At 51.8% G+C, this 16,134-nt stretch overlaps 2 protein-coding genes across 2 annotated transcripts; both read left to right on the forward strand.

Moving 5' to 3' along the window:
• The first annotated feature begins 963 nt into the window (after window positions 1-963).
• On the forward strand, window positions 964-9,387 carry LOC123428323 (endonuclease MutS2-like). Its single transcript, XM_045112520.1, is given in 21 exon segments — window positions 964-1,116; window positions 1,194-1,290; window positions 1,439-1,556; window positions 1,646-1,719; window positions 1,976-2,052; window positions 2,176-2,212; window positions 2,389-2,474; window positions 2,608-2,667; window positions 2,776-2,921; window positions 3,062-3,188; window positions 3,270-3,425; window positions 3,520-3,630; window positions 3,740-3,850; window positions 4,016-4,114; window positions 4,216-4,340; window positions 4,743-4,755; window positions 4,757-4,824; window positions 5,808-6,738; window positions 6,824-7,348; window positions 7,448-7,906; window positions 8,898-9,387. Coding segments are annotated over 21 exon segments (3,816 nt in total). The 5' UTR covers window positions 964-1,026; the 3' UTR covers window positions 9,204-9,387.
• Window positions 4,343-5,478, forward strand: LOC123428322. The gene has a single exon (XM_045112519.1). The coding sequence runs from the start codon at window positions 4,933-4,935 to the stop codon at window positions 5,476-5,478; it is 546 nt and encodes a 181-aa protein (XP_044968454.1). The 5' UTR covers window positions 4,343-4,932.
• Window positions 9,388-16,134: the final 6,747 nt, after the last annotated feature.

The following is a 16,134-nucleotide window of genomic DNA, read 5'->3' on the forward strand; positions in this document are numbered from 1 at the left end:
TTTTTGCTTGTTCTTCGTTTGCGTGCAGGAAACATAACCTCGTGGTCAGGTTGATCGTACTTCGATGTGGTCAATAACCTCTCGGAGTTGGATTGACGATTGCTAAGACGCGACGTCCTCACACATTCGTAGTCAGATTGTTAAAGTCTACTACACCAAAACGATAATCATCATCTCGTCGAAAGATAGAGACACTTTACCTCTATCAGGTCGTGCAAGTACAAAATGTACAAACAACTTGTCACAAAAGAAGCACCGAAAATGCATTCATAATGAAACGGACCAAAATATGCCGGTAATGTTAGATTTTCAAGCATGGCAAATCAAACAACGTTTTTGAATGCCAAGTAGTGTTCGTTGAGGATGACAAACTTAGCTGACGAGCATGACAAATCCATCACTATATCACACTATTATAAACTGTCATGAAAAACGTTTTAATTTGTCATGTCTACAAAATTGACGACGGATTTTTAGCTTTTCCGTGAAAAATGGATTAACCATTTTCGGTCGGGTGAACGTGGCCAGCACGAGCCGTCGCTTCCCAAGCCTCCAAGGCTCCAGGTGCCGGGAAGGGGCAGCCAATGAAGGGCCGTCACATGACCTCCGCCCGCACCAGAATCTCCCATTTATTTTTCTCCCAACGGAAAGGAATCTCGTGTGCCTTTTTTTTGACGCTTACTTATAAAAAGATTCCAAATCCCCGTGGGCCCCGGCCACTTGGAGGGATCCAGCCAGCGCCCAGCAACGACGTACCCGAACAAACTCCGTCCCCACGCCCCTCCCAGGACCCGGTCCACCGAACCCTCCCCCTCTCTACCCCGGGCCCACAATAACCGGTAATCTCCCCTGTCCAGTGCGCCGGGTTCGCGGAGCGGTGCACCGAACCCCGCGCGTCCGCATCGGCCGCGCACGCAAGTCGCCTTGGCCAGTGGTGGCCGCGCACGGGACCGAGGCGACGCACGCAGACGCGGCCGGACAGGACTCTCGCCATCAGGAGAGAGATAGAGAGGTAGGGGACGAGCGATGGCGGCTGGGAAGGGCCGGGTGCTGCCGCTGCTGGCCGTGGCGGCGGCGCTCGCCGCCGCGCTCCTCTACACCGCGCCCTTCTCCAAGGTCAGCGCCCTCGAATCTGCATGCGGCTGCGGTTGCACGGTGGCGGGGACTGACGAGTGTTTCTGTTGCGCGTGCAGAGCCTGGGCGGCGAAGGGTGCAGCCTGCTCCCGCACGGCCACTTCTGGATCGCCAGCCAGCGGGTCGTCGCGCTCGGCCGCGTCGGCCCCGCCGCAGGTACTCCGCCCCCCTGCCGTTGCGCCTCCGTCGTCCCGGCGTTCACGGTTGACCCCCGCGCTTCCGTCCATATCTGGTGGAAGCAAATGCGCGAGAAAGAAAAAGTCAAAAGCTGATACGTGATTGGCGTGTCTGTGCGTGTGTGCAGTGGAGGTGAAGGAGGGGCTGATCAACGCCATCGCCGTCGGGGACTACCGGAGCTTCGTGCTCCGCCGCCCGCTCGTCGACTACGGGGACGCCGTCATCATGCCCGGCCTCATCGACGTGTAAGCCAAACAAACCGTCACTCACTGTCTGATCTCTCAAGATAAATTACTCGATCGCCTCGAGTTTCATGGTGGCGTTGTACCTTCAGGCACGCGCATCTCGACGAGCCCGGGCGGGCGGAGTGGGAGGGCTTCTCCACCGGCACAAGAGCCGCCGCCGCAGGTGTGAATCCGTTATAATTTATTACTAGCTCAGAGCCACACTCCAAAGCACTTGGGCCTGTATCTGTCTGTGCTAATCAGGATTCAGAAGCGACCTAATATGCTAAGTAGCCATCATTAAGTTAACTAATAACAGACTGTACAGTATATAGCAAGCAACATTACCGGATTACGACTGATTTGGCAGGATTTGGTAATAAGAAGTATTCTCTCTTGCTGCATACACTAGTCCTGCAAATTAATTCCTCCATTTTCAGGTGGCATAACTACGTTGGTGGACATGCCTCTCAACAGCTTCCCCTCAACGGTCTCTGAAGAAACTCTTAAACTCAAGGTTCAGAGTGCTTCTCTTTGGACGCAGTTACATCAGTACTTAGTACACTAGCCCATAACGTGCACATGGTTCCTCCCAGCCTTTTCTGTTACTAACACCAACATCAACATGCTTGATTATCAGGTGGATGCAGCTCGGGATAAGCTATATGTTGATGTCGGTAAGTGGAGCGGTTCACTACCATGCCAAACTGGCAATGTCAAGAGTCAGAACAGTGAATTTATTTTATCTACTATGCGCATAGGATTTCAGCATTTTTGCTTTGTTTTTGAACCCTAATGCTTTGTCTGAATCTGTCTCATATGTCATATCTGACTTGCTTGCACTCTCATATAGGGTTTTGGGGAGGCCTTGTACCCGAGAACGCCTTGAACCCAAGCAAATTGGAGAGCCTGCTAAATGCAGGAGTGTTAGGGCTTAAGGTTTGTTTCTAAACTAGCAGACAGGCCTCATCAATTCTGGTTCACATTATTGTTTTCCTCTGTTCCTTCCTTCCTTTTATAAAAAAAAGAATTGACACTAGAAGGAGAAACTGACAATATTGTTTTATTCTAGTCTTTCATGTGCCCCTCTGGTATCAACGACTTCCCCATGACAAATTCAACTCATATCGAGGTGCGCTGCTTTATCAATGCTGTCATGTTTTTCTTGGCATCGACAAGATTTTCATAATTCTGCTTACTGAACTTTCTAAAAGAGCATCGTATTATTTTCGCACTGTAGGAGGGCCTAGTTACATTGGCAAAGTACAAGAGACCCTTGCTTATCCATGCAGAACGCATACCGGATGTCGCGAGTGATGAGGAGCTTGATGGTGAATTGGATCCTCGATCATACGCAACATACCTGAAATCTAGAACACCTGCATGGTAATTTGCATTGTCTCAAATGTAACTGGATTTTACTCTCTCTGAGCTGGAGATAGCTTCATGTTTTCTATTGGGTGTAGAATTCAGATGAATGAATTACTGAGATTCACTAATTTATTTCTGTTTTCTCTTATACCCAGGGAGGAATCAGCCGTTAGAGATTTGAAACGTGCCATGAAAGACACTGAAGTGGGGGGTCGGTCAGAAGGAGCTCATCTTCACATTGTTCATCTCTCAGATTCAAAAACTAGCCTCAGGCTTCTAAAGGTATGACGCGACATACTAGTTTACCCACCATTTCCTCGGTTCTCTTGGTCGGCGTTTGACCGATATGTTTTGTGTTTGTAGGATGCAAAACACAGTGGCGCAAAAGTCACTATAGAAACCTGTCCTCATTACCTCGCATTTTCGGCTGAGGAAGTTCCAGACGGAGACACTCGTTTCAAGTGCTCTCCTCCCATACGTGATGCTGCCAACAAGGAAAACCTCTGGGAAGCTCTGCTTGTAATGCCATTTCCCATCCTTTCCGATTCCGACTCGCTGCAATCTTGTGATTAATAGTTCTAGCTAGGCTAACTTTTGCGTGAACGAATGCCAGGACGGGCACATCGACATGCTCAGCTCAGACCACTCGCCGTCGACTCCTGATCTCAAGCTAATGGAGGAAGGCAACTTCATGAAGGCATGGGGAGGTATCTCATCTCTGCAGGTCAGTTTGTGTAAGCACGAACATTTTTCAGCAGAATCACAATGCCAAACTACTTCATACATAGAGAAAAGATGCGAATTCACAGTGTTTTCCCCACAAATTTCTGCAGTTTGTCCTCCCTGTAACATGGTCACACGGGAAAAAGTATGGCATCACCCTGAACCAGCTAGCCTCATGGTGGAGCGAGAAGCCCGCCGAGCTCGCGGGGCAGAAGAACAAGGTAAGCAGTGCATCTAATAACACAGAGATCGGGGGAGTTGCACTATCCGAAAGAAAAATAAAACAGAAACAGTACATAGCATATTTACATTTTCAAAAAAGCAATGTTGGTTGCAAATGATTGGATTCAAACCATGAAACTCAAGAGCTGTGCTTGTTTGCGCAGGGGTCTATTCTGCCGGGGTACCATGCCGACATTGTGGTGTGGAATCCCGAGGCACAATTCCATCTCGACGACAGCCATGCCGTATACCACAAGCACCGGGTTAGTTCCCCAACTACAAAAAAAACATGAATGTTTACACTGCTACAACGGTCCTACAAAATTCAAAAAGAAACCAAACCGACCGCGCATTTTGTCTGCAGAACATCTCGGCGTACCTTGGGAATGAGCTATCGGGCAAGGTCCTGTCGACATTCGTGAGGGGGAACCTAGTGTTCGCCGAAGGAAAGCACGCTGGGGCCGCCTGCGGCGCCACCATCCTCGCCAAGTAAAACCGTAGAGCTAGAATGTTGTTGCCGATTTCTAGCGTATATGATCGTGTGCGCTTGTGTAGTATGTATGTGTGCAGGTCTGTAGTTGTTTCCCTGTGTATAATTTGGATCCATCGCATGCATCCATCCATCCCATCCCCCACCATTGTTGTATACCCACCCATTCATTGGACAGCACCAGTGTAGGTTATATCTCTGAATTATTCAGATGCAGTACCCCTTCTATTGTACAATGTGGAATGTGAATTGTTCTGCTGCTTTTTATCTTCTGATAATATCTATGAAAGCAATGTGAATAGTTCTGCTACTCTTATGACTTCCCTATGAATTTTCAGCTGTAAAAAAGATCCTCCTGGATTATTCAGATACTCTGTTTCCTACTGTATAAGAATTTGCAGAGGCTCAGGCACAAACGCAGAGGGTGGACGTAAACGATGGGAGAAGGCGTATTCCACATGTGCGTTAAGCCCACTGGGAAGCGTATGGACATTGGATAAGGCAAGCTAGACGCTGCCGCGCGTTCCAACTCCCACCTCCGTCCCCGGCGGGAAGCGGAGACCTCCCGCTGCCACTACCATTCCGGCGGCCATGGCCACCACCGCTGCCGCCGCCGCCGCCGCCGTCTCAAACCTCTCCCTCCGCCTCCCTTCGACACTCCCCTCTAGGTTTTCCCTCCCCACCCGCCTCATACGCACTCCACACGCTCCGCGGCGACGCCTCAGGACGGCCGCCTCGCGAACCCTAGCACCGCCCGCCGCGTCGGAATCGCCCGAGGCGGAGGAGCTGCGGCTGGAGGCGGAGTCCGCGCTGGAGTGGGGCGGGGTGTGCGCGCGGCTGGCCGACTTCGCTGCCACCGCCGCGGGCCGCGCCGCCTGCGAGGAGGGCCAGGTCCCCGTCGGCCGGAGCCGGGAGGAGAGCGAGCGGCTGCTCGAGCAGACCGCCGCCGCGTCGCTGCTCTCGGCGCCGCTGGATTTCGGCGGCGTGGGCGACGTGTCCGCGGTCGTCGCGGCGGCGGCCCGTGGCCGGCTGCTCGCCGTTCGGGAGATATGCGGCGTCGGCCGCAGCCTCCAGGCCGCGCGCGAGGTGTTCGACCAAGTGAAGACCATCGCCGAGGAGATGCCAGATGGGAGGTAAGGGAGTTGGTTCAGCTTCATTGTTGGGTGGGAATGGAATCGTGCTAAAATGTACTAGTGATTTGGTACTTTGGTAGATATACAGCACTTTGTGTGTATATGTAGTGAACATTGAAACACAACATTGATGAATTCGAATCAGTTTTGTTTCAGCTTGTAGCTGATTAGGTTCCTTTGTGCAAGTGGCATGCAATTTTGGGCTAAAATTTGAATGCAGTGCCCTGTTTGGACTATACCCAGACATGCAACTCAGCTTGAGTAGTATTGGGTTGCATAATTGTTACCAACGGCAGAAGATCTTAAGATATTTTGTTGGTTCATTCTCTGCAGGTACTCCCCTCTTCTGGATATACTGCAGGGCTGCGACTTCTTAACAGAGCTTGTAAAAATGATTGAGTTTTGCCTTGACTCCAATCTTTCTATGGTCCTTGATCGGGCCAGCGAAAGATTAGGAACGATCCGCAAGGAAAGGAGGATGAACGTTGATATGCTAGAAGCTTTGTTGAGAGAAACATCCGTGATGATTTTTCAGGCAGGCGGGGCTGATAGCCCTGTGGTCACTAAGCGCCGCTCTAGAATGTGCGTGGGTGTTAAAGCTTCACACAAGCATTTGGTGCCTGGTGGAATTGTTCTGAGTTCCAGTGGCTCTGGCGCGACCTACTTTATGGAGCCAAGGGACGCCGTCAAGCTGAACAACACTGAAGTCAAACTGTCAGGCGATGAGAGAGCCGAGGAGTTGGCAGTATTGGGCTTGCTAACTTCAAGAATAGCAGATTCCCGGACGAAGATCAGGCATTTGATGGGGAAAATACTGGAGCTGGACCTGGCTTGTGCTAGAGGTTCATATGCCCTATGGATAAATGGCGTGAGGCCTGCCTTCAGTGACAGGGATAACACTAGTGAATCGGACCCAAGTGGAACATATTCAGTATTTATTGAAGGAATTCGACATCCTTTGCTCCTTGAACAGTCCCTTGGCACTGCAGAAGAATCGGCTACCACTGAAGCAACCGAAGTGGGGAAAGAACAACTATCTGAAGACCAACCTGTCCCTGCAATGCCTGTTCCATTGGACATGCATGTGAAGAATGATACTAGGATAGTTGTGATCTCCGGACCTAATACTGGTGGCAAAACTGCTACTATGAAGACCTTAGGATTGGCCTCTCTTATGTCAAAAGCTGGAATGTTCTTCCCGGCAAAAGGAAGGCCTAGGCTTCCTTGGTTTGATCAGGTCCTTGCAGACATTGGTGACCACCAGGTAGTCTCTGTCTTTTGAAGAGAGTTTCTCTAACCACTTGCGGGACAAATATGCTTATTGATGCAAACTGTTTTCTGGATTGAAGTCTCTGGAGAATAGCCTCTCTACCTTCAGCGGGAACATATCACGTCTTCGCAAGATTGCACAAGTTGTATCAACCGATTCTCTTGTTCTTATTGATGAGATTGGCAGCGGTACTGACCCATCAGAAGGTGTATCCCTTTCAACTAGCATTTTGAAGTACCTTGCTAGTAGACTAAACTTGGCCGTCGTGACAACCCATTATGCTGATCTAAGCCGTCTTAAAGCTGTTGATGATCGATTTGAGAATGCTGCAATGGAATTTTGTTTGGAAACTCTGAAACCAACATATCGAGTATTGTGGGGAAGCACCGGTAATTCAAATGCATTGAGCATTGCAAAGTCAATTGGCTTTGATCAGAAAGTACTCGATCGTGCACAAGAATGGGTTGAGAAACTATTGCCTGACAAACAAAAGGAACGCCAAGGTTTACTTTACGGCTCCCTGCTGGACGAAAGAAACCTTCTGGAGTCCCAGGCAAATGAAGTAGCATCTGTCCTTTCAGAAGTTGAGGATCTTTACAACGAGGTACATCTCTTTACTGTTATTATCTTGTTTGACATTTCCACAGTAGTGATTCTCATACTTTCAGTTGAAACCTCACTTGATATTAATTTGATTTTGAAGATTCGCTTAGAAGCGGACGAGCTAGATAGCCGAGTAGCTGCTTTGAAGGCCAGAGAGTCTCAAAAGGTGCAACAAGAGTTGAAGTCTGTAAAGTCTCAGATGGACCTTCTAATCAAGAACTTTGAAGTTCAACTTAAGAATTCAAAACTTGAACAGTACAACTCAGTAATGAGGAAAGCAGAAGCTGCGACGGCTTCATTGGCTGCTGCTCATCAGCCCACTGAGTTCGCTGTCAGCGACGACGAAAACAAGAGTTCATATGTTCCACAAATTGGAGACAAAGTGTATGTGGAAGGACTGGGAGGGGGAAGCATGGCTACCGTTGTCGAGATACTCAGTGAAGATGGGAGCTGCATGGTTCAGTATGGAAAAATAAAGGTCCGGGCCAAGAATAACAAGATGAAGTTGGCCCAGAGAGACAGGAAGGAAACATCGACTTCTTCCTCGGCACAAGGAAAGGTTTGCTTTGCATCTGCTCTATAATAGATTATCCAGCCGCATTTAAATTTTTTTTACTCATCATTTAGCTTGCAACATGATAAACCTGTTTGCAATGTTAGAAACCACTTATAATGTAGCTTTTGACATAGTTCATGTCATATATTTCGTCGATATAACCGTGGTTACTCTTTCACTGCTGTGTCCGTGATAAAATGCATCAGCGATATTTTGCTGAGGTTCTCACTGGCATCTAGGTTGTTCTCAGATCCTATTCAAGTATCTGTAGTCTGGGTTGCGTAAAGCAGGTCTGGTTAACACTCATCAGTCGTCCCATCATGTGCTGTTGTGCATAGAAACATGGTGTGTTCAATGCCGGTTCGTTCTAATCGTTTCAGAAACTGCAGATGCTAGGCTAGCACACCCAGTTTGTATCTCTGAAGGACGGACTCAACTTTAGGCTTGCATATGTCGCTCCTTTCCATCGAGTTGGGTCGTCGGATGCCCCATGAGACTGGTATCATGTGTTTCCCAGCCAACTGGCCGTTATGTTTTGAGCCACACACGCACGCACGCAGTGATGGCATATCCACCATCCTACTTTATGTCGGTACGCTCCCTGTCCTACACGTGGCATGTTAGTATGGCAAGTTAGGAAGGAAACCTAGTTAGCTCGAGCCCTACAGGATGCATTGAATCTGACATTGCTGGTACTATTGATTATTTCGGCTTTAGTTGGGGTAGATGCAGGGCAGCAGTGTGTTGAGTAGGAAGCTAGGCTGGAGCAGGCACACATTGGTCCATGCAAAGCTAGATTGGTGGATCCATACATGCACCTTAATTAACTCAACTCCCATCATATCATGTGCACTAGGCAGTGTATGATTGGTTATATGGTCAACATTGTCTATTATCACCAACCAAGCCTTGGTGTTTCAGTCTTGCCCTGATAGTGATATCTATCACCAGGCCCTGTTCTGCTAAGTTAATAATTTTGCTTCTACGGCGGCAGGGACGAGCGCAGAAGCGGTCTCCGGCGGGGACGGCGACTACTGGCAGTGTGTCGTTTGCACCGGCGGTGCAGACGTCGAGGAACACGGTGGACCTGCGGGGGATGCGGGTGGGCGAGGCGTCGCACGAGCTGGAGATGGCGATCGACGGGTGCAGGCCGTACCAGGTCCTGTTCGTGGTCCACGGCATGGGCACCGGTGCGGTGAAGGAGTGCGCGCTGGACGTGCTCCGGAGCCATCCCCGGGTGGTGAGGATCGAGGACGAGAGCCCGCTCAACTACGGCTGCACCGTCGCCTACGTCGAGTGAAGACGCAAATCCATGGCGGCGCCGCTCGACTCCGTGCCCACATGTCACAGCAGCGGCAGCTGTACCTGTACATCACAGATCACACACAACAGACTTCTCCTGCGTGTTGTATAGAAAAGTAAACATACACACACACCCACGGCAGAGTTGGAACTACGTACAGAAATAAAATAAAATTATGCAACAGAGTTTTTCTTTCTTAGGCCCTGTTTGCGATGCGAGAATTGAGAGCAAGCGCAGCTCCGGACGATTCATTTCGTCTGCTCGTGTCCCTTTAGACCGTCTTGGACACAAAACACAGCCCAACACAGTCTGTTTTTTGTTTTTTGTCTACCCGCAACCCATTTCAGGTTTAAATTTGGGTCGGATTTGCGTCCGCGCGGACACGAGATCCTCCTCCTAGCCCGTCCGTCGGTGGCACACAACCACCATTTCCATCCAAAATTTTCCGCCTACCCTTCCCCGCGCGTGCCATGAACGACGACGCGCCGACTCTTGATGCAAGGGGCGGAGCTGCATCTACATCTACCTTGTTGTACCGTTGCTAGTTTAGCCTTATGCATTCATGCACACGCTTGATCCAAGTGTTAAAGTATCAGTAAAAAACAGGCAACAGGGTACCTGCATGCAGCTCCGCCCCTGCTCGACGCCATCACCGACCTTGCCTCCTTCGCCTTCGTCGGGAGCCACGGTTGGTGAAAAGGGCCGCGTCGGCCAAGAAGAAGAAGGTGCTGACGCACATGGAGCGCGTCGAACAATCGTTGAGGAGAAAGAACCGTCGACATCAACAAGAAGCCAGGAACGAGGTCGCGGTTGTGTCCACCCTCGCCGCCTCCTTAGAGAAATAGGCCAACATCGTGAAGAATAGTCAGCTCGTCCGCGAGGCCAACACCGACTCATTGCCCCCTTCATCACCAACTTCCAGACTCGCTGCGCATGTCCTCCACGCTGGCGGCACACGGTTTTCAACGACACCACCCACAGACCTCTCGTCTGTCCTACTCTACGGGCTCCGGATCACCGGAGGTGAGCATGGTCGCACGTGACACTCCCCCACCCCCCGCGCTGGCATCGACCTCGACGCTATGCCCGTGGGCGGTGGATCGTCCTCCGGGGGTGCATGGAAACGGCCTCGTGAGCTCGTCCTCGACGCCATGGAGAACGCTTGCAACTTGTTCTGCAGAAGATGAGGCCAACCGTGTGTTCATGTAGGGCCTCATCTTTGAAGGTGGTGGACGTGGCATCCCTTCGATCCCGATGAGACGCAAAGCCAAGATGGCATGGGGTACTCGTTTAATGAAGCCATGCCCGACCCCCTCATGGAGGACCAACTCGGCTTGAGCAACTCTTTTTCGCTAGATCACAAGTTCCCATAAGACCATGGCCTTGACGAAGAGGATGATGAAGTGGACATCTATAAGAGCCATTGTTCGATGAGCTCCCTGCCCAAGCCAATGCCAAGAATAACAAGCGGAAGAGGAAGCAGACCAAAGCATACACACAAAATAAGGACAAACTTCTTTGTGAATGTTGAAGAGATATTGACCAAGACCCCAATATAGGCTCCGAGCAAAAGCTTCCGACATTTTGGCAAATAGTGCATCGCGAGTTCCAGGAGCACAAGAAGTTTAAACCATATCAAATGGAGAGCAAGCGTTGGTGGGTCTCTCTCGACAAGCGCTGTAGGGTGATACAACAAGAGTGCAACAAGTTTTGTTCCATTCTTGAGAACACCGAGGCCTGTCACGTGAGCGGCATCGACATGAAAGACATGGTATGCCGACATGCTTGCTTATATTGATTATCCCATATCTTGCCTATTTTGGTATGTTGACATTCTTGCTCATTTGTAGGTCTTTCAACCTTTGAAAGCATTTAAGGTCGATTATGAGGGCAAGTCTTTCAACCTTACTCATTGTTGAATGATCATCAATGGAGAAGAAAAGTTGAAAGCACAATACGCTGCCAACAACGCGTGTGGAGGAAAGGAGGCCGCTGAAGAGCATGATGAGGAGGAGAAGCCGCGGTTGTGTGGGAAGACTAATTCCAAGAAAGAGGACAAACATGAGGCGGTGTCCCTTGCCTTGCAAGCTACTTTGCAAGGCATAATTGTCAAGAAAGATTCAAGGGAGGAGAAGCGCCGGCAAGACAAGGAGGGGCAAACTAGGGCCTTCATGGAGATACAAAATAAGAAGCTCGCATTAGAAGCGGAGTGTTAGGAAGTATTAGTATTAGTCTAGGAGTCCTTATTACTCTATTAGTATTAGTCTAGGAGTCTTTATTAGTCTATGTTTACTTTCCTTGCACCTCAAGTCATGTGTAATATATATATTCCCCTTGGGCCTTCAATACAGATAAGTTGCTTTTCTAACATGGTATTAGAGCTTAGGTTAATTTTTTAGCATGCGCAACTCGTGCATATCCAATCTCGCGCCGCCACCAACCTCCTCTTGGTCGGACGCTCCCTCCCCTCGCGATGCCGCCATCGTCCTCTGGCCATCTCGCGCTGCCCTCCTCGATCGAGACGGAAGAACCGCACGGGCTCTCACTCGAGCTCCTGCTAGATCCCCGAATCCTGCTCCCGCCAGATCCCGCTGCAGCTCCTGGATCCCGCCGCTCCAGGTCGCGCCGCCGGACGGTGGCCCTGCTCCTGTCCACGTCCACCCGGTGGTCGACAAGTGTGCACAGCGCTCCCAACGCGGCCTCCACGACTCGGGGGCTGTCGTGCTGCCTCAGCGCCCCGAGCACGCGCCGCGGGGCATCCAGCTCGGCGAGGGCGGACACGCTCCAGCAAGCGAAGATGCAAGAGATCGAGGCCACCAAAATAGTCACCAAAGCAAAAGAAGTCCGGCTAGCTTGCATGACGAAAGGGGTCGAGATCATGAAGGTGAACTTGAGTTACAACCTCTTCGAAAAAGCGGTCTTGATTCGAGATGGCGGATCCATGTCGCGGTGTGCGGGCATGACCACAGCTGAGATGACGTGGTTGAATTACTGATGGGGTTATAGTCCTAGGGTAGGGTCATAGGCCTGCCCTGTAGGTCCAACCCAAGGACTACCCCCTCATAAAGGACAAGGCCCTTAGTCGGTACCGACCGAACTAAGGAGTTCCCTTCATCCAGTCGGTAACAAATCCTCGACCATCCAGTCGGAGATTAGCATTCGGAGTTTATCAAACTAACCGACTGGATTCCACTCTGTGCATCGTAACCTCCCTGGAGGGAAACGGTCATACGTTTCCATGTGCCTTTATTAGCATTTAAGACGTACGTTACCTGTAACGTAGGCATTTATTCGCCACTACTCCATCCCTGTGCACCGAACCGTTGTGGAGGGCAGCGCACTCTATATAAGCCACCCTCCCCCTCTGGTGCAACAGTTAGCAACTCATTGTATTCCATATTCCATTCGACAACAAGCTTCCAGAGCACTGAGACGTAGTGCTATTACCTCCACCGCTGAGGGGCCTGAACTCATACAACCTCGCCGTAGCTAAGGCTCTGTCCATCCTTTCGTACCCTACATATCTACTGTCAGACTTATACCCACGACAGTTGGCGCCCACCTTGGGGCAGGCGTCTAAGCGACTTCCGGCGAGTTTGCGAGTACATCATTTCGTCATGTCGTCCGGTGGAGATTCGAGCATGGGTCACGAGATCTTCTTCGGCGCTCTCTCCTTCATCGTCGACGATTCGGCATGGCTTCGGGACGCCCCTCTCGACGTCGAGGCGCTTCCCCGCCGCGGGGCTACGCACTTCCGTGCCGGCGTCCGCGGCATTCTTCTTCTCCAGCAGTCGGCTCCGGTGTCGACCTGCACCGCCGTCACGCGCCGCAACAAGCGGTCCCGCTGTCCGCGGCTCCAGCGTTGGGTGCAACACGCCCAGGCGCGCCAGAACGCATCTTCACAAGTGGCGGTTCTAGAGTCGGTTGTGGTTGCTCCGCCGTCCCAGCGCTCGGACTCGGTTCCGACTGAGTTTCCTTCCGAGTACGCGGGTCGCGGGCCTGCAGCAGAAGTACACATGGCCAACTCCCATGAAGATCCCCGTCAAGTTGGCCGGAACGAGCACGAGATCGGCGAAACGTCCGGTGCGCGTCGTCCACCTCGCCGTTCTGCCAGTCGGCACACTCGGCGGAGCAACGTGGAGTTGTTCCGCACACCCCTCCTCAACTTGGCTGCGGCTGCCAAGATAGGCGATTCCCTTCAGCCGACTGATTCAGAGGCTGGTAGGGGGATCGAGCAAATCCGTGCCCTGTTGCACACGGTGCAGCAGCAAAATTCGGCAGTCTCTCAGTCGCATAACAGGATCCACAATAGTGTTGTTCATGCGAATACGCATCGGTCAGTTCACAGCCCTGGTTCTCATCAGCGACACAGAGGAGGCAGCCGTTCCATAAATCCCCAAGATCGTCGCCGTTCACGCACCCCTCCGCGGGGTGGGCTCTACGGGCCCCGACATCATGATGATCGGCGTTCAGTCGGCGACACTTACGACCCAAGGCCCGACGCGAGAGGGCATATCGCCCAGCGAAGGGTCGACAAGGGCCGAGCTCACCGCGATGGTTACGACGTTGACCGTCCGGGTGGAAGCAGGACCATCGTTTCTGGTCCCGAGTGTTTCAGTCGAGCCATCCGTTCGGCTGATATCCCTCCCAACTTCCGATTGGCGACGGGAATCAACAAGTTTACAGGAGAGTCCAAGCCAGAAACGTGGCTGGATGATTACCGAGTGGCAGTCCAGATCGGAGGAGGAGACGACCATGTCGCCATGAAGCACCTCCCTCTGATGCTCGATGGCTCGATGCGAGCGTGGCTGAACCAGTTGGCCCCCTCAAGCATCTACAGCTGGGCAGATCTGGCCTGAGTGTTCATCAGGACCTTCGAAGGGACGTGCAAGCGCCCTGCCGGCCTCGTGGAGCTCCAGCACTGCGTCCAGAAGGAGAATGAGCCCCTGCGTGACTTCATTCAGCGTTGGACAACCTCTACCACACGGTGGAGAACGTCACAGAGCATCAAGCAGTCTGCGCCTTCAAGGCAGGCGTGCGGTACAGGGATCTGTACCTGAAGTTCGGCCGAACAGGTGACATCTCCATGAGCAAGATGATGGAGATAGCAACACGCTATGCAAATGGCGAAGAAGAGGACCGCATCCGAAGCGGCAAACACAAAACAGTCGTTGATGGAGATGGGAGTAACACTCGAAAGCAGAAGCAGAAAGCTCCGTCCGCTCCTCAGGCAGAAGCTGCAACCGTAACCAATGCCAAGTTCAAGGGCAAAGGGAAGGCTCAGTTCACCCCCAAGAAGAAGCAGTTCAATAATCCCATCCTGGACTGGCCATGTCCGGTTCATACGAAGATGGATGAAGAGGGCAACCCCATATATCCGAAGCATACCACTCGACAGTGTCGGCTCCTGATCCAGGGGTTCGGCGAAGGGCAACCGAGTGAAAAGGACAATGAACAGGATGAGGAGGATAAGGAGGATCCGTTCCCCCAAGTCCATGCAACACTGATGATTTTTGCTGACGTTGAGAGCAAGAGTCGACTGAAGCCGGTGAACAGGGAGGTGAACATGGCCACCCCTACCAACCCCAAGTTCCTCAAATGGTCTCAGACTGCGATCACCTTTGACCAGTCGGATCATCCAGCACACGTACCCACCCCAGGGAGACAGGCTCTGGTCGTCGACCCGGTGGTGGAAGGAGTCCGACTGTGCAAAGTCCTCATGGACGGCGGCAGTGGCTTGAACATCATGTACGCCGACACTCTCAAGGGGATGGGCATTCCGATGTCCAAACTCAGCGAGAGCAGCATGCAGTTCCATGGAGTCGTCCCTGGACGAAAGGCCAAGTCACTCGGCCAGATCGCGTTGGACGTCGTTTTCGGCTCCGACAAGAACTTCCGCAAGGAAAAGCTGACGTTCGAGGTGGTAGACTTCCAGAGCGCTTACCACGCAATTCTAGGCCGCCCGGTGAATGCAAGTTTCATGGCCCGTCCATGTTACGTATACCTGAAGCTGAAGATGCCAGGCCCGAAAGGTGTGATCACCATCACTGGCAATCGACAGCGAGCCGAAGAGTGTCTGCAGCAAGGATCAAGAATCGCCGACCAGCAGATGGCCGTCCTCGAGCTTGACGAGTACAAGAAGACAATCGACTCCGCTGATTTGATGCGTTCGAAGAAGCCAGCTTCGGAGTCCGCATTTCAGTCGGTGGGAGAGACGAAGAAGGTCAACATCCACCCGACGGACGACACTGCTGCCCCGACGAACATCTCCACCACCCTCGATCCTAAATGGGAAGCCGAGCTCACCCAATTCCTCCGTGAGAACTGGGACATCTTCGCATGAAAACCCTCTGACATGCCGGGTGTACCGGGGGAGTTGGCTGAGCACCGACTGCATGTGGATCCCACCGCTCGGCCCGTCCGAGAACGCCTGCGCCGGTCCGCCGCGCACAAGAGGAAGGCAATTGGGGAAGAGGTGGCCAAGCTGTTGGCAGCCAACTTCATTCGCGAGGTTCACCACTCCGAGTGGCTCGCCAATGTTGTCATGGTGCCCAAGAAGGACAAGTCGCTCCGGATGTGCATCGACTTCAAGCATCTCAATTAGGTCTGCCCGAAAGATCATTTTCCGCTCCCCCGCATCGATCAAATTGTCGACTCGACTTCGGGTTGCGAGCGTTTATCATTTCTTGATGCCTACTCGGGTTATCATCAGATCCGTCTGTATGGCCCCGATGAATTAAAAACAGCCTTCATCACCCCATTCGGGTGCTTCTGCTACATCACTATGCCATTCGGTTTGAAGAATGCAGGAGCTACCTTTATGCGCATGATCCAAAAATGCCTCCTCGACCAAATCGGTCGGAATGTGGAGGCATATATGGATGATATCGTAGTCAAGTCACGCAAAGGTTCTGACCTGCTGACCGAC

Source organism: Hordeum vulgare, chromosome 2H (genome assembly GCF_904849725.1).
Source record: "Hordeum vulgare subsp. vulgare chromosome 2H, MorexV3_pseudomolecules_assembly, whole genome shotgun sequence".
In the NCBI taxonomy this organism is placed as follows: domain Eukaryota; kingdom Viridiplantae; phylum Streptophyta; class Magnoliopsida; order Poales; family Poaceae; genus Hordeum; species Hordeum vulgare.

Excerpts from the sequence above, each read along its gene's own strand:
- LOC123428322 (XM_045112519.1), top strand. The coding sequence starts at position 4,933 with ATGGCCACCACCGCTGCCGCCGCCGCCGCCGCCGTCTCAAACCTCTCC.